Below are 13,222 nucleotides of genomic sequence, written 5' to 3'. Positions count from 1 at the left end.
GGAGCTTGCAGTTGTCTGTTACTCAGTCATAGAGTGTTGATGGCACTAAGCCTGTTACTCAGGCTGAGGATGTTCCTATGCAGTTACAGCTTGCGGACGAAAGGAAAAGAAAGAAGAAGTGTGATTTCCAGAGGAGAAAGGGGTTGGAACGGCGTTAAAAGGATGCTTGCGTGTAACGAAGCGATGAGGATATTGCTCAAGCTGCTAAAGGTGCAGGTGACGAAGGTGGTGACGCGGCGTTTTCAACTGTTGATGCTGGATCTCATGGAACTGACATGCCTGTCAAGACAAACCTGTTGCAGACTAGCTTGACGCAAGTGTTTGCTCGTGATGCAGTTAAGGAAAAGAAAGTTGTTTTGAAGAGGAAGATGTCAGATCCAAATCCTGATGGCACACAGAGGCATAGCCCATGTGTGAAAGCTGGTTCCCAACCTGGTAATAGCAAAGCTGATGGAGATAGTGTTGCTTTGAAGATTGGTCCAAGCACACTTGGTGGCTCCCCTGTTCGTCGGAGTCCACGAGTTTTGTCAAATAAGAAGCCTTCTTTGTCTCCCCTTCCATAGCGCTCTTTGTTGAAGGAAAATAAGAAGCGTAAAGTTGCTCTTGCGAAGGTGAACAAAGGTGTGAAGAAGCATGCTCGTGTCGAAGCTGAAGATCCTACATCTGAAGAAGATGATATCGAAGTTGATTCTAAATATGAATATGCAGTGGTACGTGTTTGTACTATATGTGACTTACTAGTGGTACTTGCAATGATTTAATTGTGTCTGGGTTGGTATGCTGGCCAGGTGAGGGCTGGTCATTGTTTGCATCAATTGAGGGTGGTACTGATGTTGTTTTAAGAGTTGAACTTGTGCAATCTTTCTTTTTTCTTCTTGCCTTCGTATGTTTGTTTTGTTTTCTATATTCATTTAATTAAGTTGTGCCTTCTATATTTTCATTTACAGCCTGTTAGCGTTATGGGTCCAGTCAAGCTGGTGAGAGGCAATGCCGGAAAAGTTGCTTCGGATGAAGGTGACCTACAGTGATTGAACATAACTGTGCGATGTTCGTTGAGAGAGATTGATGCTTGTGCTAAATTTCTTGACAGTCGCCATGTGGCTAGGGTTCATGCAGCTGGTTTTGGTTCTATCTTCAAGTGGAAGGTGAAGTCTAACATTTCCCGCCCTCTGATGGGAGTTTTGTACCTAAAGATAGATCCTAATACGATGACTCTTGGGTGAGGCTAATAAGAAGCTTCGCATCACTAGCGATGGTATACAGCAACTATTTGGGTTCCCTCGTGGTGGTCGTTCTGCACCAAGGCCGTTAGAGGACGGATATGATGATGCTCTGATGTAGTTAAGATCAGAGCTTGACATTAGCAGGAACGGAGATATCAAGACAAAGGATTTGAGGGATAGGCTCAAGGTGCTTGTCAAGGATCCTAGCAAAGATGACCTTGCTCTCAAAGTGTTCTTCATTATTGTGTTTATGAAGGTTGTGTTTCCTGGTGCCACCCCTCGTGTTTCTAGAGAGGCAGCAATGTTTGAGGATCTCGTCATTGAGGACATGGCTAATATGGATTATTGCCAGCTGATGGTTGATGAGCTTAGAAGGGCTATTGTCAGGTATCAAGATGGTGTTACCCTTGGGCAGGCAATCACAGGATGTGCTATAGGGTCTGTACTAATGTACCTTGACTGCCTTATCCGTGGCAAGACTTCGGATCCTGACATGCGAGTCCCCCGCATATGTTTCATGGATCCTGACAAGCTTTCCGATCTGGTTGATGCAGATTTGATAAGAAAAGGCAACGGAGATCCAAAGACTTGGGTGTTTGGGAAGCTTCCGGTGAGTTTTATTTCTATCATGTCTTGCCGACCTTTTTTTAGGTATAGCTATTTTTGCTGGAGTGAACATGTGTACTGCAGAGTTACCTGTTTAGATTTTGCCATTTCTTAAGCTTTGCGAGGTTTAGGTATGATTTTTAGTACTGTTGTGTCATGTGTGGTTGAACTGAATCTCTTGTTCAACTTACCTGTTTGTAAATACTAACAAATTGGCACTAATAGTGAAAGATCATTAGTACTGTGGATTTAAATCTGTTAACATAATGTTTATTTTTCCCTGTGTGTTGCATTGATTAATTAACTCTTTTCCCCCTTGTTTGTAGTGGAAAACTCAAGAGGAAGTTGTCTTTTTCCAAGTGTATAAACGGCCAGTCCTGGAGATGTCGTCATCTCAGGTTCCCAAGATTTCATCTCTGCATGATGAGTTGAGAGATGGCGGTGGTGTTGAGGGTGTTGGTTATGTTCCCCTGGCCCTAGTAAGGCTAGTACTTCACATAGGCAGGGTTTTGGTATTGATGTAGTTGTTTCTGCGTTGGAGCATGCTGAGCATATTTTTAGTAATGTGTGTTCTGAGCTGGAAAAGGTCCCAACTACAGTTGAGCGTCTGAGCTGTATCAATGGTATCCTTCCTGAAGGTCATCAATTTAATGCTGAGGAAGCAGCGGACTGTATTGAGATGGAGAGAATTTTAATTAGTGATATGCGTGATGGTGCTGCTCAACTAATTCAGAGCTCAGTTCGTCTATTGAACAACATCAAGCGTTTTAAAACTATGCAAGACTCTCGCTGCAAGCCATATGAAGAAAGTGCCAATGTTGTTATCAGGCAGATTGAGCAGGATGAGGTTGCTGCCACCGACAGCAGGGATGGTGATCGTACTGAGGCTAATGTTTCTGGCCACCATACGGATGATGTTGGCTTGGAGTCCCCTGTTGTTGATGTGATTCAGTCCTTGATGTTTGCATTTTTTACTATGTTGTTCTGTTGTCAGTATTGTAGTTGAAATTTCTCATGTTCATCTGTTTATTATTTTTTTCTTTCATGCAAGAGACTAGTCATGATGTTGAGGCTGCTGTTGACTGTGGAGTTAATGATCCATCTACTGATAAGTGCAAGGTTATTTTTATTTTTTATTGTGTTTATATATATTCTTGAATTTTCATGCGCACCAATGTGCCTTACATGTTCATTTTTCTATCCCACACTGTTCAGAGTTTGTAGGTGATACCTACCTTTTGTTAGTGTAGTTTAATTCCTTGTGTTTATTGTTGCTAATAATAGCATTGTTTTTTGCTTCATTACTATGAATCAGGGTCCTGTTGTTGGCGATGAGCCTTGTTCGGCAATTGGTGATGTTCCTTTGAATGTTAGTAGCAGCAAGATCGGTGATGTTGCTTTGAATGTTGCTAAGGTTTGTTTTTTTGTGCTTGCATTAATTTTATATGCAGTTTTCACTGTTGTTTCTTTGTAGCTGTAACAGTTAGCATGTGCACCTCTTGCTAGCTTTTTTTATTGTTAGTTTTGCTCATATTTATTCACTTTCTGAATTTTTATTTTTTGCAGATGACTGATGTTGAGCGTGAGGCTCCCGTTAGTGTTGGAGATGATGCTTGTGGTGTTCCATTGAGCAGTGGACGCGATGTTGGTAGCAATGTTGCTGATGAGGATGTTGGTGCTGCCAGCATACTGGATGCCAAATCGTCTAGTGTTGGTATTGCTGAGAATGAAAATCTTTCTGATTGTGAAGATTTGCCGCCGGAAATTTTCCCGCCTGGAGGGCTTGATTACGCTGATGCATTGCAAGATGCCTCTAGCGTGGAGGAGGTGCCATCTGAGGATGATGATTTACTTCTGTCGATTTCTTCTGGCCCCTTGACGCAGTAGGCGCTCCTGTCATCCTAGGATTTTCTTTCTTTAGACCCTGAAAGCGCAACCATATTGTTGTCCTCAAAAGATCTTCCGTCGTCAAACCCTGAAACTGGAGGCATATTGGTGTCATCACAGGAACTCCCGTCGTCAAACGCTGATAGTGCAGGTAAGGACTTGTAAATGAGGCGTACTTCTCATTTATGGCATTTTGGACATGTTCACTTGTAGTGCTTGAGCTTATTTTTTTCTTCTTTTTCTGCAAGCAGAAGGTGCTAATGTTGCTAAGGTTGATTTGTTTTTCTTCGCTGTTACGAGGTTTCGCACGAACCGTGGGAAACGGTTAGTTTGGGATTTTGCCCGTATCATTTTTGTCTCTTTTTCTTTCTCTCATATGACTATTGTTGTTATTGTAGTAGTTTTAATTCATGTCATCTTTTGTGTTTTCCTAGTGAAAAGCCGAAGTTTCAAAATAGCGAATGTTATGCCAGTGTTGGTTCTGTTGCTAAAGCGTTTGTCCCCACTGGCATGCTCAACTCAGACAGTGATGACGTTGTTTTATATTCTCTACGTCAGAAGTACCGAGACACTGACAAGTTGATAGTTCCCAAATGGGTGACGGTCAGTATTTTGCTTTCTACATAGGATGATAAGTTATTTTGGCAATTTCCTAACTGTTGTTGTTCTTTTTGTACAACAGACCAAGATCCGTGATTGAAATATTGATGCCAATGTGCTACAGTGGTTCACGAGATCAGGGGCTGATGGTTTTGACCAAGTAGGTGAACTTGAACTTATTGTACTCATGAACTAGAACGGTCATGTTTTCTTGCAAGTTTGGGAGGTGGGAATGAACTTAAGTAGCCTGCTTTTTTCCCTGTACTTATGAATGATGTGTGTTTCTTTTTTGAAGCTACACTTATTGTCGCAAGGAAATTGAACTGATATGTTTGTTGCAAGTTTGGGTGGTGGATATAAACTTGAGTAGCATTTATTTTTTTGCAGTGGGTTGCTTACTCGATTAGAACTTATGATTATCTGATTTGTTTGCACTTCTGAATTTCAATTTCCCTCTTTTATTTGTTGTTTCGGAGGCTGAATTGTTTGTTTCATTATGATTTATTAAATTCATTTTTCCTCTGTGATTTTTTTCTCAACTTCTTTTCCCTACTTTTGATCCGCCGTCATTTGCAGCTGCCATGAAGCCTACTGAAGAATCTGGGCATTGGTGCTTGATTGTTTTGAATTTGAGGTTCCGTCTTTTCGAGTGTCTTGATTCACTCCGCGATGAAACCTAGAGTGATGCAGTTAGATTCTTAAGGACTATGACAGATAATATAAAGAAGCTTTGGAGGGAGTCCAGCATAGACAGGGCCAAACCGTTCTCGTCGGCGCATATTGATGGTTTCTCTTGCGAGTTTGTGCATGTGCCGCAGCAGCAAAACACGTGAGTATCCGTTTTTAATGATTTTTATTAGTTGTTTTTGTTGCTGGAATGCGTGGTTTTCCAATTTTTGGTTGTGTTCCTGTATTTCAAATTTGTGATGTACTCTTTTGTTTTTTCTTTTGTTAACAGGCATGATTGTGGCTTCTTTATGCTACAAAACTGCAAGACCTATCATTGTCGGGAGGATGGTGTGATTGAAATGTTGGATTACAGCCATGAAGACATTCTTGACATTAGAAAGACTTTGTTGTATACCTGCGCAACTAGCGATGTGTTTGATGTTGACTTCCGGGGTTTGTTTGGCATCGAACCCTATACGTATGCATGACCTTTTGTAATTTTTTCCAGCTTGTACTTCTTGACTAATACTGTCATGAATTATGTATTTGAACTTACCCTTGATGTGCTCCTTCTTTTTTTATTTGCAGGTGAGTGGCTGGATCTTGGTGAGCATGACTACAAGATCTTTGGCAGCCAGTTCTTGGAGCTCAAGCATGTAGCCATTGATTTTAGCCAGGGGCGTTCTCCCGAAAAGACAAGATCTAGTGTTATGAAGGGGCGGTTGGGAGCTCTGAAAGGTTCTACGGCTGCTTGTGCAGAGAGCCCCTCTACACCCAAGAATCCTATTGTGGAATTGATAGCAGTGATGATGATGCATTTGACAAGATCGCTGGCATGGGAAGAGTCACCAAGAGCGCTGCTGCCAAGGGTGTATCTCCCCTTGCTGGAATAGTGGGCCGTAGAGCTGGTGTTGCCAGGAAGGATCCTGCTTTGAAGTCTGAAAATGTTGTAAGCACGAAGCGTGCACCCAGAGCTCCTATAAAGTTTTGCTCCCCCGTGCAGCAGCTTCACCCTCATAAATTCCCTCACCTGGACAAGGCTCGCAAGTTGTATAATTTGTTGCCTACTAATGAAGGACGTGAGAAGTATGCCGAGTGAGTATCTCTCATTATGTTTCCTCTTCTTTTCTTCTGCTGTTTCTAATCATGACCTGAACTGCTCTTTTTTATATAACTTGAACTGCTATGAATGCCTTATCTTCCTTCCCCTGCTTTTTGTTCTTGTGTGTGCTGCAGGACTGCGTTCTCAATGATACCTCAGCCCGATGATAACGTAACTACCTTCACTAAACGCAGCTGGGAAGTTTTTGCACCTGGACAAATGATGGAGGGTGATGTACTGGACTTCCTCGTTGATGATTGGAAGCGAGATCCCAAGAGAAATGCTGATTTCGCATTTGGAAAAAGGATCTTGTTGAGTCCATATTTTATCACGGTAATGAATCAGATTGTTTGTTTCTGTGAAACAAGACTGCCTATTGTTTTACGAGTTTTAATAATACTTTGCTTGTTGATCCTTTTCCCCTGTCTATTTCTTTTTGGCTTTTCACAGGTTGTGCTTGACTGCGCGTTTTACGGTGATGAAGATAAAGAGTTTAATGTGGAGAGTGCAGTGAGAGATTTCAAGAGCTATGTTAAAGATGAGGAAGACTTGCTCAGTGCCGACCTTGTGAGATCAACTAGCTGATTTTTTGTTTTATTTGTTTGTTGTGATGCTTGTGAGAGATTTCAAGAGCTATGTTAAAGATGAGGAAGACTTGCTCAGTGCCGACCTTGTGAGATCAACTAGCTGATTTTTTGTTTTATTTGTTTGTTGTGATGCTGGTTTTTATTTTGAATATTTAATATCTCTTTTTTGGTCATTTGTTTTTAGATCATGATGCCTCTATTCAAACCTATGGTTTTATCAAAGGATTTGAAAGTGAACCACTTTTTCTTATATGTCATAAATCGGTACCGAAGTAGCGTTGACATCCTTGACCCTTTACCTTATAAGAAGAACCATCATCCTTCAAAGAACACCTATCATAAAGACTGCGAGAAGATTGTGAGTGACATTTATTATCTGTACTAGATTAATTTTTCCGCCTCTTTGTTTCTGCTTTTCTGAGACCTAAAAATGTGTGGTTTCTTTTCTTTTTTTACACATCTCTAGATTGGTCCAAGTAATGAAGGATGTGTATGGTGATGCTCAGTATAATGCGAGCAAGCAGCCCAAATGGGAGGTTTTTGCAAAGAAACCAACGTTTGTCAAGGTTGCACTTCAAGGGTCGAATGAATGTGGCCATTATACTCTGAAATATGCGGGAACCTATGATGGTGAAAAGATCGTTGAGAACATTCCAAATAATGACGTGGGTTCTAGTTGAGCTTTCACTTTCTGTGTTTGGCTGATTGTCTATTCTTTTTTATGTGTCATGATTTTTGATAATTTGATTTATTGTTTTGCGGCCTCGTATTGTTGATTGGAACGCTAAGGATCTGTATCCTGTTGTGTTCAACCGGAATAACCAGGTTATGGTGGTGGAGCTTCCCGAGGAGGTTCAGGCTTTGGTTCCTGGTGCATAGAAGAAATGGTCATCATTTGCGTAGTGAATGGGATACTTGTGTGATATATCTCTTGAAAGCATTGTAGGCTTTGTTTGTAGTGTTTGGATGTCTTGTCAACTATGTAATAACTGGTGTATTTTGTGATGTTTTTAAGTGAGGCACAACGTTTAACAAACTTTTTCTCCATGATGATAGTGTGGTTGAACAGTTGTTTCACTTGTGTATGTTTCATCGGGAATTCATTTTGGTTAAGTTTTATTTTTTGCACTGAAGTCTTATACACTAGTTGAACTGAAACACCTTTTTTCAAGTGCATTACTAGTTGCTGAAAAAGTGAGATTTATTTTATTTTCATCTGTCCCAACCTAAGTTGGACCTTTATAGTTTCTATACCCTCTTTTCTTGTACTTATGGTATAGTTCTGTGAGTACTGAATTGTAATTTCATTCAGCGTAAGGCTTTTAAAATTTGGTGTCACAATAGTACTTGTGGATCTAGTGTGAGTGGAGTGACGCTTCCTTGTTATGTAGAACTGATGTCATATAATGTATTAGAACTGAAGTTTTTTTGGAATTGAAATTATTTACGACGAAATTGCTACATGATCTCTAGCCAGATTTTATTTAAATATGGGAAATTTAGCAAAATTGAGAGCCAAATTTTTGTTTGAACTTCTTGCATTTTAGTAGTTGAACTTCATAGTAAAAGTTAAAGCACTGGTTTAAATTAGCTACATTTAACATATAGCCCTATTAAGTTCAAACAAATATTTGGCTCTCAATTTTGTCCTTGGCTGAATTGTAATCTATTTGGTTGAGTCTTGGCATTCTTTTTCAAGGGATTAATTGGTATCATCGTCGTACTTACCGAATAAACTAAGTTGTACTGAGATTTTAATTGTACTAGCACTGTGGCCATTTTATTTCTGGTGTTGTTTGAAACTAGTACCTCACTAGTCAATGTGGACTGATGCTTCTGTTGTCTTTCTTATGATTTTTCTCCTTTGTCGAACTGATCTCTCTTTGATTTAGTTTTGGCCTTCTTTTTTCTAGGATGTGGTTATTCTCAATGTATTATTTGGTATCATCATAGTACTTGTCGTATAAACTAAGTAGTACTGAGATTTCAATTGTACTAGCACTGTTATTCTTAGTGTGTCACTGTTTTAGGGAATGCAAACTGAAGCTTCTCGTTCCTTTTTATTTTTTGTACAATGGATGTACTGTGTGTTCAAGTGTACCAGTACTTTTTCACTCCTAGTATGCTAGTGACTATGAAATACGTATTGATGGTTCCTGGCTTTTCCTGTTGCGGTACTTAGTAATTTTCTAGCTACTATTAGCATGATGCTGTTAGTACTGAATGTTGTCCTCGGCTGAAACTAAAAACTGATTTTAGTATGCTAGTAACTTAGTCTTTTTAGTGCTCTTCTGAAACTAAAAACTAATTTTTAGTGTGATAATACTACCATACAGGACTAAGCTATACTGAGCGTCCAAGGCTACTATTTGCTGTTGTCCTTAGTCTGCCACTGTTTTTGTGAAAATATCCATGTGTGATTTGTTGCTCGATGACTAGTGCTGCATAGCAGCCATCAAGTTTCATTCAGAACCTACTTCAACTTGAAATGATGGATAAACAAAATAGGAAGCTAGCAAACTTGTTGAACGACATAAGCAAACGATGTACTTGATAGACATAAGCAAACTTATTCAAACCCTGACACAGATGACATAAGCAAGTTGGTTCAACCTAACAAAAGCAAACTACAATTTGAAACAACAAGATTAAGGACAAGCACAAGCGCAAGCAACACAAAGGTAGGCTATCATGTCTCTTCATCCCGCATAGTGGCAGTGGTAGTAGGGGTCAGCCTCCTGCTGTTTTGAAATTTCCCAACCTGTTACGATGTTGTCAATTATCTTCCATGACATATACGAGGCGTACGCATCTATTCCTGCGTACTCGATGAGCTTGTCTGGCAGCGGGCTGATCCCCCACAATTTGTGGTCTTCCTCTCTGTCGATCTTCTTCTTCATGCTTTTGTAGAATGGGTGGATGACGCTGGCAGCAACATCCGCCAAGGAGTCGTACTCTTTTCCAGTGCCTGGAACTCTCTAGAATCGCTGAATGTCGGTGAAGTTCTTAAGGTTGATCTCCAGACCAAACTTGTTCAGCATCCCCTTGTCACCTTCAATGCTGAAACTGGCAAATGTGCACAATTTCTCCTCTTGCAGGAACTTTTTGAGGCACTTGGGCCTGCAAGGGGGAGACACATATTGAAGATTAGTGTTCTTTTTTGAAGATTTAATTCTTCTATTTTTTTGGTTTACAAGTGATAATCCATGAGGTAGATGCTTATATAGTATAAGTCATGGATGAATGTAGTTCAGAAACTAGTACACAAAGTTCTAAAATTAAATTCAACTACACTATGTTATTTTACTTTTTTGGTATCTTCAGTGCTTCACCAAATGCTTCACCAACTTCAAGAACCTATTTACCAGAGTCAATGATCTATGTGTTGCTTACTTCAAGTTTAGTTTTCTTTTTGTTGAATAAAAGACCTATACCAGTGCTTCACCAAGTTCTTACTTTATATTTTTGCTGCTCAAAATAACATCAGACCAGGTTCAGAAACTACTTTTGTACATCAAGTTTAGAAACATCTTTTAATACATCAACTCTATAAACTACACTAGTGCATCAAGATCAGAAACTATGCTAGTACATCAAGTTCAGAAATTAATCTGGTGAAACATTTTCATATGCTAATCCAGTGCATCAGTTTCAGATGCTAATCTGGTGAAACAATCTGGTGAAACAATTTCAGAAATGCATCTAACTTGAGAAACATGTACTTGTGCATCCACTTCACAAACTATAGTAGTTCATCTAGTTGGGAAACAAGTTTAATGAAATTTTTAGGGAGTAGTACTAGTAGAACAGATGAATGAACAGTAGTATGGATCACCATTTTGTGGCCGCTGCGATGTGGTACACCAAGTAGAGTTCCTCCACGCATAACCGCAGGACTGCTGCCATCTGGGGAGGTTCATTTTTGTTGGTGTACTCCACATCAACTCCGATGAAGCTAGGATACAAGCCATCACCCTTCATCCCGAGCCTGCTCATCATCTCGTCGGCCTTGTCTGGTTTGCTGGTGCAGACGATCTCCAGCGTCTCCTTGCCATGGAGCTCAACCCCTGTGATGGTTTTGGTGTACTCGTGTTTCTCGCCGGGGACATGAACATCGTTGAGGTTGCTGCTCTTGTCGGACGTCTCGCCACGATGACGCTTGGAAGACGGTTCGTCCGCCATTGCCCTCCTCCGGCGACTGTGGGCTTGGAAGAGAGAAGTTTCTGGTTTGTCTGCAGTGGAGATGAAGCGGCAATGGTGGTTTTTGGAGATGTGGCAGGGATGGAGTCAATTTTGGGGCTTTTTGAGGGCATGGGGGAGGCAGTTCTTCCCGGTCATGGGGGTAGTGGTCCTGGGGTCGCCGTTGCAGTCTGTCGTGGCAACCGCCCAGTGGGTGGCGCGGGTGCTGGCCTAGAAGAACAAACCATCCAAGCCAAGGGTGTTTACTGTCGCACTGATCCGTCTTGTCAAGCTGTACTTATCAGCTGCTTATCCCACTTGCACGTCTCAGGGTTGGTTATGATGGCATTTTGCACTGTTTAAGTGACGTATACTTTGTGATATTTTTCCGTGTGGAGGTTAAATCTTGTTTTTGCACCGAAGTCTTATACACTAGTTGATCTCAAAACTTTTTTAGTGCCCTGCGAGTTGTTGCTCAAAACTAGGACTTATTTTATTTTCATCTGTCCCAACCTAAGTTATGCCTTTATACTTTTTGTACTCTCTTTTTAGTGTACCTAATGTTTACTGCTGTGTGTACTGAATTGTAATTTCATACAACGTAAGGTTTTGAAAATTGGTGTCACAGTGGTGTGAGTGGCCTGACCCTTCCTGCTTTTGTAGTACTGATGTGATATGTATGTTTGAACTGAGTTTTTTTGGGATTGAGATTATTTACGACGAAATTGTTGGTTGAGCTCTAGAAAGATTTTATATAAATAAGAAATTTAGCAGAATTGACAAACAATATCTATTTGAACTTCTTGCATTTTAGTAGTTGAACTAGTCAGATTTTATATAAATAAGAAATTTAGCAGAATTGACAAACAATATTTGTTTGAACTTCTTGCATTTTAGTAGTTGAACTTGAAAGTAATATTTAATTCACTGATTTAAAATTATGTACATTTAACAGATAGCCTATTAAGTTCTGCGTTTTTTAAAGTTTCATTGTTTTTGTATCATATGTTTTCCTTTTTTATCATCTGTGGTGCAGAGCTAAAATTATTTTTATTTTTGTATTTAAAATTATTGCCTACGAACTAGTATTTGAACTTTTCTATTTTCAGTTTTCGAACTTTTTTTGTAGTTTATATGTCTTTGCCCCGCGCTCTGCTTTATTCAACTAGCCTTATTGGTGGGGTGTTTGGAGACGATGGAGGCTATTGGGCCCTTTTCCGGCCCAAATGGCTCGTGCGGGCGATTTGAGGACTGCTAGATGTGTGTGTGCTCTGGGTTTAGTCCCACCATGCTAAGGGAGGGGGCTCTCGACCTGTTTATAAGCGATGCCGAGTCCTACTAGTCGAACTACTCTGAATATTTACCTAGGCACTTATACACGGCGCTCGCACTCTCTCATGACCTATGGGCCCTGGTCGGATGGCCCTGCGTTGTGCGGATTACTAGGGATTCGCCAACGGTTCCGCCGTGGGCTCGAGTTCATGTATCTAGCTGCGTCAGGGCCTGCCTGTCTTCGGGCGGTCAATTTTTTTTTTGAATCTAGTACTTGACTCCACCAGTAATGTGGACTGATACTTTTTGTTGTATTTCTTGTGAGTTTTGTGGAAGTGTTATCTTTTCATTGAGTTTTTGCCTTGTTTTTGTTTTTGTGTTTGTTTTTGTGATTATTCTCAAGGGTCGTTTGGTATCATTTTCAGCATTGTAGTACTTGCGTGTAAACTAAGTTGTACTGAGAGTTCATTCATAGTAGCACTTATGTGCTTAGTGTGACATTTTTTTAGGGATTGCGAACTGATGCTTCTTTGTACTTTTTATTGTAGTAAGTATGTATTGTCCGTTCAAGTGTACTAGTACTGTCATTCTTAGTCTGCAAGTGACCAATATAAGTGTGTGCTGATGCTTTCTTAACTTTTCCTGTTGTAGTACTTGTTAATTTTCTAGCAGCTACATATGAATGAGAACAGTAGATGAAGTCCTAAGATTTGTTTTCTTCAACTTTTGAAGCGTTGTTAAGCAACTCAAATTGTACTGATTGTTTTCAATGTTATGTTTTCCATACAATATTGAATCAAAACTACACATCGAACATCCTTGTGTGATTAGTTGCTTCATAACTAGTATTGTAGAGCAGCCACAAAGTTCCATTCACAAGCTACTTTGAATTTGAAATGATGCATTAACAAAATACGAAGCTACCAAACTTATATAATGAGATAAGCAAACAATGTACTTGATGACATAAGCAAACTTGTTCAACTGTGACAAGCACGACATAAGCAGACTGGTTCGACCATGACACACAAGACATAAGCAAAGTGATTTAACCTAACAAGAGCAAACTACGAATTTGAAACAACAAGATAAAAGGA

At 40.1% G+C, this 13,222-nt stretch overlaps 1 protein-coding gene across 1 annotated transcript; it reads right to left on the bottom strand.

The window, feature by feature from the left end:
* Positions 1-9,652: 9,652 nt before the first annotated feature.
* On the bottom strand, positions 9,653-10,856 carry LOC141021745 (uncharacterized). The gene is made up of 2 exons (XM_073497603.1): positions 10,510-10,856; positions 9,653-9,794 (listed from the first exon to the last, which is right to left on the bottom strand). The coding sequence occupies exons 1-2, from the start codon at positions 10,854-10,856 to the stop codon at positions 9,653-9,655; spliced, it is 489 nt and encodes a 162-aa protein (XP_073353704.1).
* Positions 10,857-13,222: the final 2,366 nt, after the last annotated feature.

Source organism: Aegilops tauschii, chromosome 4 (assembly GCF_002575655.3).
Source record: "Aegilops tauschii subsp. strangulata cultivar AL8/78 chromosome 4, Aet v6.0, whole genome shotgun sequence".
In the NCBI taxonomy this organism is placed as follows: Eukaryota; Viridiplantae; Streptophyta; class Magnoliopsida; order Poales; family Poaceae; genus Aegilops; species Aegilops tauschii.
This window is presented reverse-complemented; position numbering and strand designations above follow the sequence as displayed.